At 47.8% G+C, this 18,950-nt stretch overlaps 2 protein-coding genes across 3 annotated transcripts in view; one reads left to right on the top strand and one right to left on the bottom strand.

Moving 5' to 3' along the window:
• Positions 1-269: 269 nt before the first annotated feature.
• Tssk1b (testis specific serine kinase 1B) lies at positions 270-1,716 on the bottom strand. Its single transcript, XM_021209963.1, has one exon. It carries the CDS (start codon positions 1,570-1,572, stop codon positions 475-477), a length of 1,098 nt encoding a protein of 365 aa, XP_021065622.1. The 5' UTR covers positions 1,573-1,716; the 3' UTR covers positions 270-474.
• Positions 1,717-4,119: 2,403 nt separating this feature from the next.
• The window catches only part of Dgcr2 (DiGeorge syndrome critical region gene 2), a 55,751-nt gene continuing 40,920 nt past the window's right edge, over positions 4,120-18,950 (top strand). Inside the window, exon 1 of one of the 2 annotated variants that reach the window (XM_021209092.1) lies at positions 4,120-4,462. In XM_021209092.1, coding sequence (XP_021064751.1) covers positions 4,384-4,462 — 79 coding nt within the window. In that variant the 5' untranslated portion in view covers positions 4,120-4,383. The remainder of the gene's footprint in view (positions 4,463-18,950) is intronic. The other variant, XM_021209093.2, reaches the window with a different exon arrangement.

Genomic DNA, 18,950 nt, shown 5'->3' with positions numbered 1-18,950 from the left:
ATCCTTCTTGGACTGTGCTCCCCTGCCTCCCTTCTTTGCAGTTCTCAGCCTCCCTCTAGAAGTTACCTTCTTCATTTAGCTATCTTCTATGGCTCTGCCCCTCCAAATCCCCCAATCAGCTTCTCCCTGTGTAGCTGCCTTGCCATGTCCTAAGGATACAGTCTAGGTTTGGGGCACAGGAATGGATTTCCCTACGAGGGAGGATTTGCAGTCTAATAGGAAGACAAGGGGAGCCCAGGACTACAAGTATCTGGGCAAAGACATTCACCTTAGGGTGTGCACCAATATAGTGATTTATTGCTTCTTTAGCCGTGTGAGTTACCAAGTTCAAAGGGTAGGGGAGAAGAAAGTGACGAAAATAGCTCATCCGGGAGTGTCTTCCTTCTCTCTCTCGTCCCTTGACTTCTAGGCTCAGGCTTCAAGCCATGAGCTCTGCCTCATTCCCTGCTGGCCCCCTGGGCTGCAAGAGGCTCACTAAGTATGTGTCTCTGAAGGCTGTTGGGGGTGCCCTTCCTCTGTGTCCCTGTTCAGTTCGCTGCTGAGGCCCACGTTCTCTGACTGCCTGACCACCTGCAAAGTATCGTCCTGGGGTTTTGTCTCAGACTGGGCCTCAGATCGTGCCTCTTCCCTAGGCTCCAACTTGGTGGCAGACTTCTTATCGGCACCAGGTTCAGGGGTCCATGAGGGCTCAGTGGCCCGGGAGCTCTCCCCCTCCTTGTTGATGGCTCCAGAGGACAGACCTCGTGCCTTGGGCTGCACCCAGCAGTGGCTGAGGATCTCATCAATGTGCAGCCGCCGGTTAACATCTGGCTGTAACATTCGGTAGATGAGGTCCTTGCACTCACCGGTCAGGTGTTTAGAGCGTGGAAAGTTGACACGGTGCTCCTTCTGGATGCGCAGCATCTTTTTGATGTTGGAGTCATCGTAGGGCATGGAGCCACAGACCATGATGTAGAGGATCACACCCAGGCTCCAGATGTCATACACCTTGGGCTGGTAGGGGATACCCTGCAGCACCTCGGGGGCCGCATAAGCTGCTGACCCACAGAAGGTCTTGCTTAATATCAGTCGACCACTATCATCCCGCAAGCAGCGCTTGGAGAAGCCGAAGTCAGACAGTTTGATGTTGAAGTCCTTGTCAAGCAGAAGGTTCTCACATTTGAGGTCTCGGTGGACGACATCCAGGTCGTGGCAGTACTTGATGGCCGAGGAGAGCTGGTGGAACTTCTTTCGAGCATCATCCTCTTGCAGGGCTCCTCTGGTTTTGATGAATTCAAGGAGGTCACCCTGGACCCCAAGCTCCATGACAATGTAGACCTTACCATCTGATGTCTCAAAGATCTCATAGGTCTTGACAATAGAGCGGTGGTTTAGCATGGCCAGAATCTCAATCTCCCGGGGAAGGAATTTCTCCAGGAAGTCCGTGGGGGCTTTCTTGCGATCGATGATCTTGACCGCCACGTTGAACTTTAAGCGCTCAGAGTAAGCGGATTTGACTTTGGCATATGAGCCCTCTCCCAAGTTTATCCCCATGATGTAGCCTCGTCGCTTGAGGACGGCAGCGTCATCCATGGTGCCGGGAGTGCCCAGTGCCTCCGAGGCTGCCCTCTACATCCCTGCCAGACATGGGCCAGCAGTGTTCTCATTTACACTGTGGACAGAGAGTCCTCTGAGCTGGCCAGGCCTGCTGTCCCTGCCTCCTAAGAGGCCCAAGACTCTAGCATGGAACATTCAGCACTGTCTCCCGGGTGACTTCAGTGGGTGAAGTCACAAAGGAGTAATACCCTGGGGGGAAATGCGGCTATTTCCTGGGCCGATTGAACTTGGAACTGGGAAGGTCTGCCAGTGTAAGGGAGCAGACTGAAGACTGTGCATGAAGCAGTGAACAGAATGGCTTCATGCTTGGCTCCAGCCTGAGGTAAGAGAGGCTTATGAGACACAGAGGCCTGCTCCTGTTTCTAATCCTAGAAACTGAACTGCTCTACAGTGGCATGACTCATTGTCAATCAGGTCAATCCAGGAGACTTAGTGTGGGTGGTCCTATCAGTCAACGGTCCCAGGCAGAAATAGAAGATACACTCGTGCAAGGATAGTAGGAGGAAGTCTTGATAAAGGGGTGCTTTATAAAGGTTGGAGCAAAATGTAGGGAACCCTGTAGATGATGCAGTTCCCTAAGGTAGTAGCAGACTCCTGACTCACATGGTAGGGTAGGGAACAGAGAGGGACCACCCTGACAGTAACCTTTGTTAGAGGAAAAAATGCCGGTCTGCAGTGGCTCTACAGGCCAGTGCTAAGGAAGCCAGCCACTCATGAGACCCCACCCCTTCAGCTCTTGATTCTGTCTACACAGGCCACCCTCAAAGTCACTGAGAAGGTGACTTCAGTAGGTGAAGTCACAAAGTAGTAATACCCAGGGGAAAATGCTATTGCCTTGGGCGCTTGGACTTAGAACCTGGAAGGTTTGTCAGTGTACTGGAGCAGACTGAAGGTGAATAAACTCCTTTGTGCTTGGCTCCAGCCTGAGCTAAGGGGCTTCACCTTTTAAAAGACCACTTTTGAATGTGTTTTGGGCCCTGAGACAGACCTGGGCCTACTTCAGGTTCTTTATCTCCTGGCCCGGTGGTGGTGGTGGTGGTGGCGGCGGCGGTGGTGGTGGCGGTGGCAGCCGTGGGTTAGGGGTTAATTCTGTGCTTTCACTGTACCACTCAGCCGGACTTCTCACTTCCTGTCCTGCTCTTTTCTCTTCCAAACCTTCTGGGACTCTTAGCGGTGGCTCTGCAGGTGGACAGTTGGCAGGAAGTCTGCACTTGGCTGAGTTCCCTCCAGAGGGCTTGCCCAGCTCATAGGCCTGGCTGAGCTCCCTGGGCAGATTTGCAGTGGGGGTGGGTATGGGGGCAGAAGGCTAGGCCTGGATCTTGTACTGAGTGCAGGGAATGTGCCATAAAACTGAATGCCAAGGGCAGCACTGGACAGGTCCCCTTTGCCTCTGCCAGCAAGGGGCTCCCCCTCAGTTGTGACAAGTCCTATGTCCAACATCTTTTTTTTTGGGGGGGGAGGGGTTTCGAGACAGGGTTTCTCTGTGTAGCTCTGGCTGTCCTGGAACTCACTCTGTAAACCAGGCTGGCCTCGAACTCAGAAATCTGCCTGCCTCTGCCTCCCGAGTGCTGGGATTAAAGGCGTGCACCACCACCTCCCGGTCTATGTCCAACATCTTGGGCCAAGACTTGGGAAAGTTGGAATATTTGACGACTTCACCTTGACTTTAATCTACCTATAGCAAGTTAGCATCTTTCACTCACATGGGTCCACGCATCTATCATAGGTTGGAATCCCGGGACTTTGGTGGAGGGGCAATAAGAGTGAGTCAGAGATGCTGGAAGTGACTGGCCTTCCCCACTTTTCACCTCCTTCTCCTGAACAGACTGGCTCTTCATTTGCTGTCTCTCCTTCCACATTCATGCTGTTCGTGAAGGCAGGTGTGAGTTTAGCATGTGGAACCTTGTTCCAGGGCGTTAACCCTGTCTCTGCCTGGGCTTTTTTTCTCCATTGTATAGGCAGCTCCTTCCCCAGATCTGGTCCAGAGACTCTGGGCTTCTCTGTTAGATTCTGACATCCATTAAGCCATTTCCTCCTCTGTTGATATTCTGTGTGTCATTCCCCTATCCACAGAGCCTGCTGGTCCTTTATTTTCACTAGAGCTCTCCACTTTCTTCATGGCCTTTCGGCGTTTAGAAGACCACTTTAGGGAATATGTTGGCACTGGGACAGACCTGGGTCTCCAGGAGTAAAGATCATTCAGGTCCAGCTATACCGCCTCAATTCACTAATCCCGGATCCCCACTTCTACCCACCCCAGACCCTGGCGCCAGCACTGTCAGTCCCTGTGGCCCTACCAGCACTAGGGACCCCTTTTGGTACCTCGCTGCCAAGGCTGTGTTCCCCTCCCCCGAGTCCCACCTCTCGCTTCAGCCAATGGCACGCCTCATTTCCTGTTAGCCCCGCCCCTGGCCCCGCCCACCCGCTCATTCCCTAGGCCTCTCGTGCTCACGCCCCGCCCCGCGCCTGGAGCTCGGGTCCCGCCTCCCTCCGCCACCCCACCCCTCCCGCCCAGCTCGGCGTTCATTGGTTAGTGCGGGCCGGAGGCGGGGTGGCGCGGGCCGGAGCAGGACGGCCGCCATCTTGCGCGAGCCGGAATCTCCTCCCGCTCCTGCGGCCTAGAGTGCGCGCCAGTCGGTGGCGTCCTCTCGCCGCGGCCCAGCTGGATCCCTCGCCTGCCGCCCCTCTGTCCCAGGTCGGAGTCCGGCCTTCACCCTCTCCTCTCGGCCAGGTCCGGCCTCCCCGCGGGGTCACGCGGCTGCCCCGGGGACGATGAACGGAGGATAAATGGTGCCCAAGGCAGACAGCGGTGCCTTCCTGCTGCTCTTCCTGCTGGTTCTCACTGTCACCGAGCCGCTGCGGCCAGGTGCGCGGTGCCGAGGGTGGGGGCGCGGTCGGGGGTGGGGCTGCGGACGTCCGTGTCCCCGCGGCTGCTGGGCGCCACTGCGCCTCGGCCCGGCACGGCCGAGGCCTGGCCGCGGGCCTCCGGGCGTCCCCTGCCGGGAGTGTACCAGGGTTCGGCGCCTCGAGGATGTCGCCTTTAGACCCACGTCCACCGAGCGCCGCGTGCTCTGGGACCCACTGGCCAGGAGCTGCGTCTCGGGCGCACCCTTCTGCCTGGCTGAGTGGAAGTCTAGGAAGCAGCTTGTGGAGGCACCTGGTGCCCCAAGTGTCCGCCCAACTGTGGCCTAGTGCCAGCGTTTCAGCCCTGGACAGCGATGGCTGGTTGCTCATTGCCACTCAGTGAAACGCTGTATCACAGAAGTCCAGCCCTGCCCAAAGGAGGTACTGGGAGTAAATCGAGCACCGGGTGCAGGGGAGAGTTCTCCCAGCGGTGCCTTAGTGCTTTGTGTGGTGTGATTAACTACTTTTGGTACTCCCCTGGAGTCTTGTGTGATGGGGAACCTCAGGTCCCTTTTCTACTTATTTCAGATACTTCTGAACTGTGCCCCCCCAAAACCCCTCACTGCACCCTACTTCCCCAACAAAGCAGGGTCGATTTATCCATCAGGCACAGAAATACCAGTACAGCCTCACTGTCCCATTAGGGATCCCAGCAGGGATGTCTTGTCTGAACTTTCAGAGACTTCTCTGTACTAGGGCGGTGCTAAGTAGAGCTCTTAATGCTTCTAGCAGAGGAAGGTTCCCATGAAGGAATGCCCAAGGCAAGTCTTCTGTGGGTGACATCATGACTGGGTGTCAGAACAGGTGGGTGCACCCTCAGCAGTGTCCTATCTCAGCTCCCATCCTGCAACATATTTCAATGCTTGGCTTTGTGCTTTTGTCCCATGTGGAAATGTCTGCCAGAGCCTCAGTGACCAAGCCTAAGCCAACACTAAACTGGACAGAGTGTTTCCCTGGGCTCCAGGAAGGGAACAGCCAGCTGCTCTGCATAGTAAGCTGACTGGTTGTAAAACAGCCCGCTAGGAACCCTTGTGGATACGATTCTTTTGTTGGGTTAAAGGGTTTGTGGGTTCTTACCATTTACATACTGGTAAACATGTTTGTGTACCTCTGCATACAGTGAACCCATTCTGATTGTTGGCTCCAGTTTTGCAGGTGAGGTCCACACATGTCTGCCTTATAGGAATCCAATGTCCCTTGCCAGTCTGTTTGTATGTCCTGCCAGCTGGCTGAGAGCAGTTCAGAAAGGACATGTGAGTTCTTGCTGCCTGCCCAACGATAGAGGTATTCTATCGAATGCAGAGCACACAACCCTTTCTTTAGAAGTTCTCCGTATTGAAGAAGAGAGCATGTATGAATTCTTCAGTATATCCCTGTGTATTGGGCATCCCCGGGCCGATGGCAGAGGTCATCCATGTGCACATGCGCAGCAGGGGAGCCCTTATACGATCTAAATGGGACATACAGCAGAAGAGGCTCCAGTGGAGAGAGTAACGGGATCTTGAACCCATGGCTTTCTAGGCTAGAGCTTGGCATCAGCCCCCAGTTCTGTTGTCCTGCAGAACCCTAAGCACCCTAATGTCCCTTGACATGGGCAGCAAAGACAGGGATTGCTGGGTCAGATTTTGTTTTTTCTTGTGTGCTATTATGTCTCTTTACACATTCATCATGTCTGTCCTGGGAGTGGTGGGCATAGTCTTTGTAGCTGACTTTTGCAAAACGGACGTCCTATTCTAGATTTGCTTGCTTCCTTTCAAGGTCCTGGGTCTGAACCATACATGGGTGTAAGGAGGATACTAGTTAGAACCCATCTCTTAGGAGGGAGGCAGAGGGTTCTCCTGCTCCTGCCCAGTGTTGTGAGGGAGAGCCAGGGCATTATGGGTTTCTTTGATGCTGGGTAAACCTTTCAGTGATGATGAGGAGAGGCAGTGTGTGGAGTTGGGCTTGACTTGTCTACACTCTTTTTTTCTATTCTTTTGTTTTTGTGGTGCCAGGTAAAGCAACCCAGGGCCTTGTGCGTGCTAGGCAAGCACGCTAGCACTGAGCTTTCCTCCAGCCCCCAAATCTCCTTTAGAAATGAATCCGTAATCTTGGCTGTTTGAAGATATTACATGTCAGATACTGTTCTAAGTACTAATGTACGTGTTAGCTTTCAAGTGGTCCCTGGAAGACTATTAGCCCAATTTTATAGACAGAAACTAAAATAGAGAACTTTAATAAAGTTGTGACCTAGATGAGATTTAATTCTGGGAACCTGACTGCTTTGATCGTTATACACCTATATAGGGAGTACAGCATTATTAATTTTTTTGCTCATTCTAACACTATTTAAACTCTCACTGGGAGAGAAAGTTATGCCATCATTTCAGCAGTAGTATTCATAGTTAAGAACACCTGCCTTCCCAGCAAGGCCACAGTCCAAGAATCCTGGTCCTTTTCCCTGCCTATTGCTGGCCCTGAAAGAGGCTCAGGCCACCTTGAGAGGTATTAGCATTTCGTATTTCAGTTGTGCTGCTCCCAGCTGGGAGCGACCTTAAGGACATCATGTGCCTCTCCCTGGTCTTGTTCATAGATACCCTCCTCTTAGCAGTAAGGAGAGAGAGTCTGTATACCAGGTGGTGCCTGGCATTGATGGCAGATGCTGTCTGTATGTGGGTTCTCATACTATAGAGCTCATCTAGCTGTGCATTTGTCTTCTTGGCAGTGATGGCAGATCGTCTTAGAGATGACAGCAGTCCAGTGTTGATTTTCCCCTTGTGGGCTAAGCCTCTGACTATTGGAGAGTTCCTTTGGTGGGTTTTTGATTCTGAAATATTTAGGATCCAATAAAGAACCCATGACTAAGCAAACGACTGATTAGGTGTGCAGCTCTCTTTTGTTTACTGCCTGTGCTTATGTGTGCTGAGGATGTCATGAACTTTGGTTTCCCTCCCAGCCTGCAGAGCACAGACCTGTGAAGCTCGGTTTGAGGTCAGGCAACTGTGCTGTGGGATGCCTGAATGTGGTTATTCTGTGACAGCTTTGGTTTTGGTTGGTAAGACAGCTTGATTTACCAACTATCTTAGAAAGTTTAGTGGAGGCAGGTCATATTTTGCCATGGCAGTCCTTGGTAGGACAAGCCCAGGCTGGAGGTAATAGCTTGGGGACCTGTGGCTATGGTGGTGTGGCTAGTAGACATAGATGGCTCTGTGCTTAGGTGGTAGAGGAGCAAGTTGTCTGTCAGAAGAGGATTGGAAGTTACAGTTTGCTTTCTGTTGCTGTGCTACATAACACAGCCACAGCACCCTGGGGGAGAAGGGTTTATTTCACCTCACAGATTACAGTCCATCATGAGGAGGCTCAGGGCAAGAACCTGGAGGCAGAAGTGGACCTGCTTTTCCCCAGCTTTCTTACAGCTCTAGACCCACTTGCCTTAGGCATGGCACTGCCCACAGTGGGTTGGTCTCTAATGCATCAATTGGTAATCAAGAAAATGTTCTACAGACACACCCTAGGGTCAAGTTGACAAAACTATGACAAGTTATGCAAAGGTCTTTTTCTCCTTCTGGTCAATGGCTGGAGGTTGTGAATTCAAAGCATGTACCCTGAATCTACATTGCCTGGGGTCAAGGTTGTCATAGTGCTTTAGGGTCTCCTCTTCCTCTCATTTGCTCCTCTCCCCTCCCCCTCTCCTTTTCCCTCTCCTCTCTCACTGTCCCTGTCCTTCTCCCTCCTTCCTTCATCTCTGCCTCCTCTTTCTCCTTCCCACCTCCCTCCCACCTCTCTAGGTTTCGTTTGTGCCTCAGCGTCTTCACTTTGAATATAAGCATCATAATATGGATTCATGGAGACTTAAGGATTAAAATGGGTGAGGAAATACTCCAAAAGGTATCTGATGTAAAGCAAGTGCTTACACAGGTCATCTGTTGGTGTTATCCACAGGTAAACTTGAACCCTTGAGTCTGGGAGCCAGACGGTGTGTGCCTGCAGGTCAGCGGGGGGGCCTCCCTCTAAGAGGCCCCAGAGCCTCTTAGAGGGTAGTTTTCAATCTGCCACATACACAGCAACCACTGCAGGATTTTCTAGGCTATCACACTTTCTTTTTCACCTTGTGTTCTTGATGTTTTCATATTATTTTAGTTATTTCTGAGCATTTCATGTGTGAATACTGTATATCATTTTTACCCCACTCTCTCCCTCTAACTCCTGTGTCCCCACTTGAAATTCCTGACCTCTTTTTCTTGATTATTATTACATATATTGCATATACATATGAATACATAAATACATCCTGCAAAGTCATTTAGTGTTGCTGTCTATATATGTCTGTGTGCTGACTGTTTGCAATTGAATAGCTTATCAGGGGGCTCATCCCTTGGAAAAGAAGAATGACGTTTCTTCTCTTAGCAACCATTCTTTGCCTGTACCTCATCCTCATCCACATTGGATGTCAGTTGGCAGTCTTTATGCAGATCTTGTTTGAGCAAATATATTGTTAAGATTTCATGGGTATTGGGTACAGCTCCCTGTCGTAGAATATACTATCTTGCAGTGAATATCCTGGTCCTCTGCCTCTTACAGTTTTTCTGTCCCACTTCCACCCCCTTTTAGGGTCTTTGACCTCTTGTGCGTGTTCCCTAAGCTTTAATTGTAGGAGTTGTGCATGCATTGAGGATAGACACCCCTCACTCAGTTATTCTCTGCATTGTGACATGAACTCCTTCAGTCCAGTCAAACTGCTGTTGGTCACTTCCAAGACACAAGTGCCACTACTGCATCCTTGGGGCTACCTTGCCATGCAGGTCACTCCTGTGTTTACAGTGTCACAGCTGGGTAAAATTGTCGATTGCTTTTCTCCTTGGCAGCTTCTGTAACACCTTCAGATGTTAGCTCGTCCTAAGGGAGGAAGATTCAAGGTCAGCTCCAGCTCAGTTCTCTACCTTACACATGCAAAATGTATGGTGTCTTCACCAATAGGTGCTTAACTTTCAAGTTCTGGGAGACAACCAACGGTAACAGCAATACCCTGCATTGTCAACTTAGACCCCCCCAACCGATAATTTGAAGGGAGGTTTCCCTTGCCTGGTACTGGGTTTTTGTTAGTCTGTTAGTCTATGGCTCTTAGGAGGAGCATTACCACTCTAAGTACCCCCTAGATAAAGGCCCCCCCACACACACACACTCCTTTTTCCCATTCTCCCTTTAGGGTACCTGGTCTTACTGTTCCCTCTTTAGGGCCATGCCCCCTTTTACTTTCTGTGGTAACTCCAGGCTATACACCCACTTGTAAAGATTTGGAACTAATATCTGCAAATAAGAGCAAACATGCAGCCACTCCACTTCTCACAGTGCTAGAATTATTCACAGTGACAGGTTTTACTCGTTGACACACTGTGTGGTTTTGTGTCCCTTGTGCTTGGAAAGGCAGAGTGGGCACTTAGAAACCAGTTTTTGAGGGGCTGGAGAGATGGCCTAGCAGAGGACCCAGGTTCAGTTCCCAACCACATGGCAGCTCACACCTGTCTGTAATTCCAGTTTCAGGGCTTCTGACACCCTCAGACATCCATACAGGGAGAACACAAATACATATAAAATGAAATATGTATGTGTGTATGTATACACACATTAAAATGGCTATTTGTGTTTTATTTTAACATAAAAGGACAATAGTTCTTTTAGCCATCTGCATTGCAGCTGCCCTAATGGAGGTGGCAAAGAAGATGAGGTCCTTGTAGTCATTCTGTAGGGATGGGAGTTAGAGGAGGGAGGAGGCAGAGCCATCTGGTTGGGCCTCATGTTTGCTGAATCTTGCTCCTTGGGTATTAGCTATACTGAGAGACAAAGAGCGAGGACTTCTTGCTATGTGGATCCTTCCTAAAGCTTACCAGCCATCTAGTCTAGGGTACAGGTTGGGTGTCCCAGAGAAAGGGGATGTGGCTTGGCATCTGGACTTGGGAACAGAGTTGACTATATGAGCTAGGCAGCTCATGCGTAGCCTTGGTTGGGGGCTGGCTTGATGTGAAGCTGCACTCTCTCTTCATTTCTGTCCTTTTCTACCCAGTGAAGCTGTTACTTCAGTTACCCTGAGCTGCTTCTCCTATCCCCACACTCCTTGCTCCTTCTCTGCTGCTTTCTGACTTCTATTTGCTGATGTCAGCCATCATTTCACTCAGCTTGTCTGTCTCCTTCAGCTGGGGGCTGCTTCCTGTTGGGCAGGGCAAGGCTGAGTGTGGGGCTAGGTGAGTCAGCTGGCTTGAGAGTGTACTCGGGTGGGTTCCTGAAGGAACTTTAGGAGATCATAGCCACACGTGGGAGGGTGTGTTTGGGTGTGAACAGATGAGTATGAAAGCCAAGGATCGGGCTCAGCGGTCCCTGCTTAGGCACCACCATCTGATGGTGTATGTTTATATTTAATATATGTGGATATATATGTTATATATGTGGATATGGATGCATGTGCACATGTGTGCGGGTGTGAAAACTAGAGATTAACATTGACTCTCCTTCAATTCACTCTCCATTGTGGTTTTTGAAGCAAGGTCTCACTGTATTCATAGCACATGGACTTGGTTAGAATGTCTGGTCAGCAAGCCTGGGAGAGTCCTATCTTCACTTTCCCTGTGCTAGGATTAGGCACATGCTGCCACACCAGTTTTAAATAAATTCAGAGACCAAATCCTTCATATGTGCACCAAAAGCTGTTTCTTGACTGAGCCATTTCCACAACCCCAAACTGGTTTTGTGAGTTTTTCACTGGCCTGGCACTCACCCCCTTAGGCTGGCCAGCCAGGTATCCACTTCTGCCTCCCTCCCCTGTACTGGGGTTACAAGCTCACATTACCACAACTGGATTTGTTTTTTTAGCGTTTGTTGTTGTTTCAAGACAGGGTTTCTCTGTGTGGCCCTGGCTATCCTAAAACTCAATCACTCACAGAGATCTGCCTGTCTCTGTCTCCCAAATGCTAGGATTAAAGGCGTGCCTCACAATGCCCAGTTAGCCACAACTGTTTCTGCTTGCTTGTTTTGTTTTACAATTTATTGTATTATTTTGTTTATATGAGTACATTGTAGCTGTCTTCAGACACAACAGAAGATGGCATTGGGTACCATTACAGATGGTTGTGAGTCACCCTGTGGTTCTTGGGAATTGAATTCAGGACCCCTGGAAGAGCAGTCAGTGCTCTTAACTGCTGAGCCATCTCTCCAGCCCCACACCCCACAACTGTTTTTTTTTGTTGTTGTTGTTGTTTTTCACAACTGGTTTTTTAAAAGTGGTTTCTGGGGATTGACCTCAAGTCCTTGCATGGTAAGCTTTTTACCAACTGTTGTTTTTTTTGTTTTTTGTGAAACACGCTCTTCCTTTGCAGCTCAGATGCCCTAGAATTCAGTGCATGCCATATGGTGCATACCATATGCAGGACTTGAACCCATGGTGATTCTCTTGCCTCAACCTCCCAAGTAAGCATGAGCTGCCACACCCAACCCTTTTTCTTTTTCTGTTTGTATGTTATTGTTTGTTTTTAATGTTTACTTTTGCTTATGTGTGTCTGTACACAGATATCCCTCGAGATCAGTAAAGGGTATCACTTAGATTTTAATCAGAAGCAGAAACTAAGGACATCAGGACCAGTGTGTTGATGACATGCATTGCCTCCTGCATCACAATTCCAAAACCAGGTGACAGCACTGGGTAGTTGAGGAGTGCAGAGTCCTCCTACCTAAAGATAGGTTCCTTGTTATTGGGTCGAGACCCTTCGGTGTCCATAGTTTCCAAAGGATGTGCATTAATGCTTTTACAGTTCTTTTGGCCTGGGTGGCCTGCTCAGGGTAGTTCATCAGTGGCTTCAGCCTGTGATCTTACCACAGTGTCTTTGTGTTCAAAGGAACACCTACATTGCATGCATTTCCACAAGCTTGGGAGACTTGCTCATAATTTTAACCTTGCTGTCACCTTTTATGTAGATGTATGTTTGGAACCGTGTGGTTATATTATTTCTGAAGACATTTCTGTGAAAGTAAAGGGTCAGAAAAGGGTGTTTTACTCAACAACACTCAGAAGGATCAGGGAAGCTTATGAGTGCCAGACCAGCTCAGGCTATGCAGTGACTGAGACCGTCACTGAAAACAAGTATTTTTACGCCTGGGGAAATGGCTCAATTGGTAAAATGCTGGCTAAGCAAGTTTGTGGACCTGAGTTTAATCCCTAACAAGCACATGAAAGATTGGGAAGAACAGCGTGGGTCAGCTGTGAAAAGTGAAGAGAGGTCTTAGAGCTCACTTGCCTGCTCAGCTTGCTGAATTGGTGAGCTTCAGGTCAGGGAGGGTCCCTGTCTTTTAAAAAAAAAAAAAAAAAGTGAGAACAGTTGAGCAAAACACCTAACATTGATTTTTTGACCTTTGCACAAGTACATATGCATGTGTGCACATGCAAGTGCACACTTACACACACTATTGGGGGGCATTTAAACAATGTTTGTGTGGAGATCAGTTTTTGGGAAGCAGTTCTGTTTCTCCTCCTACCTTTTTGGTGTTTGAGACAGGGTCTTCCTGTATAGCCTAGGAGGCATGGAACTCAGTCTGGAGACTAGGCTGCCCCGGGTCTAGTGAAACCTCTTCTACCTTGTTTTTGAGGGAGAGTCTCCTTGTTTCTTCCAGAGTTTCTTAGGTGATCCAGTTCTCTTCTCTCTGTTCCCATCTCTCCTGGGATTGCAGATGCAGACTACTGTTTGCAGCTTCTTCAGTTCCAGGGATCAGGTTTAGATGTCACGCTTGTGTAGCAAGAGTTTTGTCTTGTTATTTATTTACTTATTTATATTTTTTTACTTGCAAACCATGCTTAAGAAAAGGTATTTTAAAAGGAAATAGGTCCTGTAACTAAAGGTAAAACATGATTTAAAGCAAAGCAACAACAACAAAAAAAAAAAAAAACCAGAAAGTAACTATAAAGATGATTAGGGGCTGGTGAGATGGCTCAGTGGGTAAGAGCACCTGACTGCTCTTCTGAAGGTCCTGAGTTCAAATCCCAGCAACCATATGGTGGCTCATAACCACCCGTAATGAGATCTGACGCCCTCTTCTGGAGTGTCTGAAGACAGCTACAGTGTACTTACATATAATAAATAAATCTTTAAAAAAAAAAAAAAAATGATTAGAACATACACACACACATATACACACATACATACATACATACACACACACACACACAGTCATAAGATTGTCGCTAAATGCTGTTACATATTTGTATTCACAGTTTCAGTGTGAGGTGGGATTTAACCCTGTTTTATAGACAGCAGGGTCTTAGAATAAATTACTTGGCCAAGGTTACATAGCTTCAGAGCTTCACCTTGTAAAGTAGAGCAAGTATTTGGAGTCTAGGTAGCCTAACATTAACACTTTGATATGTGCTGCTCTAGTGGGGACCTTTGGCTCTGTCTCGTCTCGTACCTTTCCACCTTGAGTCTCAGCCCTACATTTTCCTGCTAACCATCATCACAGTCCTATCTGTCCTTACTGCTCCCTTTTGCTGCCATGCCCAGCACTGCCCTTCAGGAATTCCCACACTCAGCCTGTCAGGAGCTGAGCACATTACCTCCTTACCTGTCCTACATCTGTATTGGGCCTGGTTGCTTCTGTCTTTGTCGCTCTGCCTCCGCATCATGTCTGAGCATCCCACCCTCTGTTAAGCACTTTGGGTGCACAGCATAGATAACCGTAAATGATAACATTCTTTTTCAGATAGTTTGTGGTGTGTTGGTCTTGTGCTTGACCGCAGATTCCCAATGATGTTTGAGACAGGGTCTTCCTGTATAGCCTAGGAGGCATGGAACTCAGTCTGGAGACTAGGCCTAGTGAAACCTCTTCTACCTATGAAATGATGCTTTTGGCTGCATAGAACTCTGAGCAGGGATCAGAGCGTGATACTGTTTGGATTTAAGAGGGGGTGGAGTACAGCTGTCCATTGCTGCTTGGCCTGAGATCAACTTTTTGTATGCCTCAGAACTCTAGTCTAACTTTGCTTCAGGAGTTGTCTTGTTTAACTTAGAATTGCCCTCAGGTGGGGTTGGAGTGTAGCTCAGTTGTAGAGTACTTGTCTACTATATATATGAGGTCGTGACTTCCACCCTCCACTACCAGGAAGGAGGGAGAATTCTGTTGGCAGTTAGCCTAGGCCACAAAGCCAAAACCTCCGTCTCAACAACAAAAACTTTCCTGTAGGACTTTGAAATCTTTCCATATCTTGAATTTGCTTTTGTGAGTCAGGTAATTTGTCTGCCATTCCATTTGGAAAGTTGGTCCTCAGAGGTATGTAGGGACCTCATTTCTTTTTCTCTAAATAAGGATAGTACTTAAAAAGTACTGTAGAAGGGTGTTTACTAGATACGGTAGAGCAAAGTTTAGTTTTCTTGTTTTTATTACATTTACATGTTTGTGTGTATGTCTGTGCATGTGCCTTTACCCACTGAGCCAGCCTGCCCCTGCTAAAGTTAAGTTTTTTTGAGAGTGTCTCATGTAGCCTTAAACTCAGCTATGTAGCTGTGGTGGTTAGAATAACCACCCTTATTGGCTCCTATAATTTAATGCTTGGTTTCAGGTGGTAGAACTGTTTAGGAAGGATGGGGAGGTGTGGCCTTGTTGGAAAGGTGTGTCACTGGGGTTAGCATTGAGGTTTCAGAAACTGTGTCACTGCCTCCTGTGTTGTCTCAACATGCACACTCTCAGCTAGTGCTCCAGCACCATTCCTGCCTGCCTGATGGCAGTGCTCCCTACCTTCGTGGTCAGAAGCAACTCAAACTGAACCTCCATTAAGCTCTTCTGTAAGCTGCCTTGGTCATGGTGTCTCTTCATAGCAATAGAAAAGTCACTAAGACATCTGGCCAGATGGCCTCTGAATTTATTCAGCTTCAGGCTTAATTGGGTACTGGCCACCCTAGCCAGGGTTTTACTGGAGAGACCCAGCAGTGGGCCATACTCTGCAAAGCCCTGAGCTCTAGTTCCCCTTTGCTTAGGGGACCTTTTCAGAGCATTCTCCTCTTCCAAGGTCATTTTTACCTACAGAACCCTTGGGACTTGAGTAATGAGCAGTACTTGAGTGAGTTCTTGTCAGCCCTCTGGACTGCGAGGAATGGTCACCTCTGTGCATATCAGAACAAGGAGTATCGCCTAACAAGATATGGTCATCACCATGTGGTCTGGAGCTGAAGCTAGTCTTAAGATGGGTTTCTGGTGCCTCTTTCTATACTGATCTCCTCACATACCATCCCAGGAAGCTGTAGGGCCAGGTAGTGCACGTGACAGTGACCAGAAAGGAGCTACAGGATTGCAGAGTTGCAGAGAGTGCCAAACCAGGCCCAAGAAGATGGTGGCTTTCTTGGGGCAAGGGTGTAAATGTCCCTGGGCTCTCATGAAAGCACAAAGGTTGTGAGAAGTTTTGTAAACATCACAAGGTCTGGTCATGGTTGTACTCCCTTCCTGGCTCTGTCCCCCCTGGCGTGTATTGGACAAGCACCCTGATTTTTCCCTTCGCTGGCAGCTGCAGTCCTTCTTGAAGTCAGACTATAGTTTATGAAACTGCTCGGCTCAGTCTCTCTGTGCTACTGTGCCTTTCCCTACTGCCATGCTGACTGTAGGATTGCCCTAGGCAGTGTTGCTGGCTTAGATGTCGGCCTATCCGAGGCTCGTTCAGGATCTTCTTCACTCTTCACTTAGGATGGGATCTATTTTGTATGTTAGTTATCTATTGTTAACAGTGGTTTGTGTCTCCTCTTGATGATATCCACAGGAAAAACTAGAATAGTGTGGCCAAATGGAAAAGAAGTCCCTCCAGATAATCCTTTCAGGTCCTTTCTGCGCTGCTGCGGGTTTGGAGTGTGGCCCTGGAAAAATTCCCTTTTTTTCTAGAAGCTTGTGGTATAGATTGAGAGCCTTTGAGAAGCCTGCTAGGACACAGCTGCTAGCTCAGTCTAGAGCAGGATGATGAGCAAACGTCAGACCTGCAGAGAGCACTCTTGAGGCGCAAGCTGTGCGTGACCACTTCTCCACGAGTCCTCATTGTCTCAGGGCTCTCAGACGGACATGGAGAGAAGTGGCCTTTCAGCATTTCTTTCCTGGGAATTGATGTCCGCTGTGATGTGGTGTGTACTCGTGCTAATGCTCCATCTTTTGCCTTTTGTGGGCAAATTGAGAGAAATTAATTTCAAACGATTTAGAAAGTATTCTAGATATCCTACAGACATTTGAGGCAGCTCAATTTACATAATTTAAAATGAGGCTAAATCTTGCTGACAGAGAAGGTGATTCTAGAAAAGGAATCTTATCGCCAAGACTTAGAAATTCCTATGGACACAAACTACACACTCTCAATTCTCACCCACAGAACAATGTATTAGCAGTACCTCTCCAAATAACCCATTATAACACATATAAGTTATTAAAACCAAGTAATATTCTGCCAAATGAATATACCACACTTTCTCTCCATCCTTCAGCTGATGACTATGAGTTGCTTCCATAGTAAGTGCTGATGTAGACTTTGGTACACAACTACCTGTTAGAGTCTCTGCTTTCAGTTCTCTTGAGTATATGTCTATGAGTGAAATTGCTAGTTGATATGTTAATTCTATGTTCCACGGATGCTGAATCATCTCTCAGAACTGTAGTAGTAGTCTAAGGCTCATTCTCTAGCCCTGTCAGGACATTTCACTTTAAGAAATAGTTGCTCTCAGTGATAGGCCTGTCTCACTATAGTTTTGGCTGTGTACCTCTGATGACTAATGTTGCTGACCATTTTTTCATGTGTTTATTGGTGAATCATATATCTTTGTTTTGGTTTTTCAAGACAGGATTTTCTCTGTGTAGCCTTGGCTGTCCTAGTGTAGACCAGGCTGGCTTTGAACTCACAAAGATCCACCTATCTCTGCATCCCAAGTGCTGGGATTAAAGGCAATTGTTTCAATTTCTTTGGAGAAATAGCTACATGATTTTTTTAGTTTTGAGTTGGGCAGTTGGGTTTTTACATTGTTATAGGAATTCTTTATATACTCTGAATACTAGTGCCTTATGTGATACTGAATTTAATATCCATTCAGTGGGTTATTTTTCTGGTCTTTGATTGTGTCCTGACTACAAAACTCTGTGAAGTCACCATTATCTGTTTATTCTTTTGCTGACTGTTGCTATTGGTCTTATATCCAGGACGTGGTTCCCAAGGCTGACATCAGGACCAGTCCCCTATTTTCTAGGTATTTTATAGTTTTAGCACTTACGGTAGAAGTCTTTGATCCACGTTGTGGTAACTTTAATATTTTTCAAAACCTATTTTTAATCATGGCTCTTATATACTCTAACTTTCCTTGTAGCCCACCACCTACCAGAGGTAGTGGGAAAGAATGGATAATGGGGAAGAGGACCTGTTTAGAAAGGTTCTTTGGAGCAACTCCTGTCTGTGTTGTCTGGAAATCGGCAGTACAGTTCACAGGTTAGCAGGCAGCGGCAGCTTGATCCACCACAAAACACTTCACAGATACATCAGCAGTCCAGTTTGGTAGTGTCAGGATACCAACAGTGATGACACGACCTAGCAGAGACAGCCAGGCCTTAGCACAAATCAGCAGGGGAGACCAGGAGGAGTGCCAGAAGTTGTGCCTCTCTTGGTGAAGCAAAGGTCAATGAAGGAAGACAAGGGGACTCACAAGCATTATATAGCTAGCTCTATAAACAAGTCCAGCTCTGTCTCCATCACTGCCCCTCATGTTCTATTTATACCCTCCAAACATCTTGCGCCCTACTTGCCTCCTTCATTCATGGTTGTAGATCAGTATGTAAACTCTCAGCTTCTGCTCTTGTGCCATGCCTGTTGCCATTCTCCCTTCCCACCATGGTGGTCATGAAATTGTAAGCCCTGTCAGTGCTCTCCTATAGATACTGCCTTGGTCCAGTGAAGAAATAACCCAGAATGGAAGAAAGACTCAGGTTTTCCGAGGCGCCAGCCTGAGATCTGGTGGCTCTGCTACTGTGACTTAGAAGCAAGGCAGAATACCATGCAGGTACTAGCATGTGGTAAAGGAGGAGCTCACCTTGTGATCACCAGGAAGCAGAGGGAAAGAAGGGGGTGAAGAAGAGACATCCTTCCCAGCGAATTATTTGTTCTAACTAGCCCTACCCAATATCCCACTCCACTGGGAGCTCATCAGTGAATTAGATTAAGCCCAGTGATGGGGCTAGAAACCTTATGATTTAATCATTTCTCAGAGCCCATCAACTGAGGACTAAGCCTCCAACAAATGTGTTTTTTGCGGAGACTTGTCATAGCCACACATAACAGGTATTTATTGAAAAATCTGTTTAATGTGAGGCATGTGCTTGAGTTCTTGTGAAGATTTTTCTTCTTTAATAACACAAAATACTGATAGATATAAGCCACATAGCAAAAACTGTTTGAAATCCTCAGTAATTTTTTTTTTTTTTTTTTT

This window comes from Mus pahari, chromosome 12, assembly GCF_900095145.1.
Source record: "Mus pahari chromosome 12, PAHARI_EIJ_v1.1, whole genome shotgun sequence".
In the NCBI taxonomy this organism is placed as follows: Eukaryota; Metazoa; Chordata; class Mammalia; order Rodentia; family Muridae; genus Mus; species Mus pahari.
This window is presented reverse-complemented; position numbering and strand designations above follow the sequence as displayed.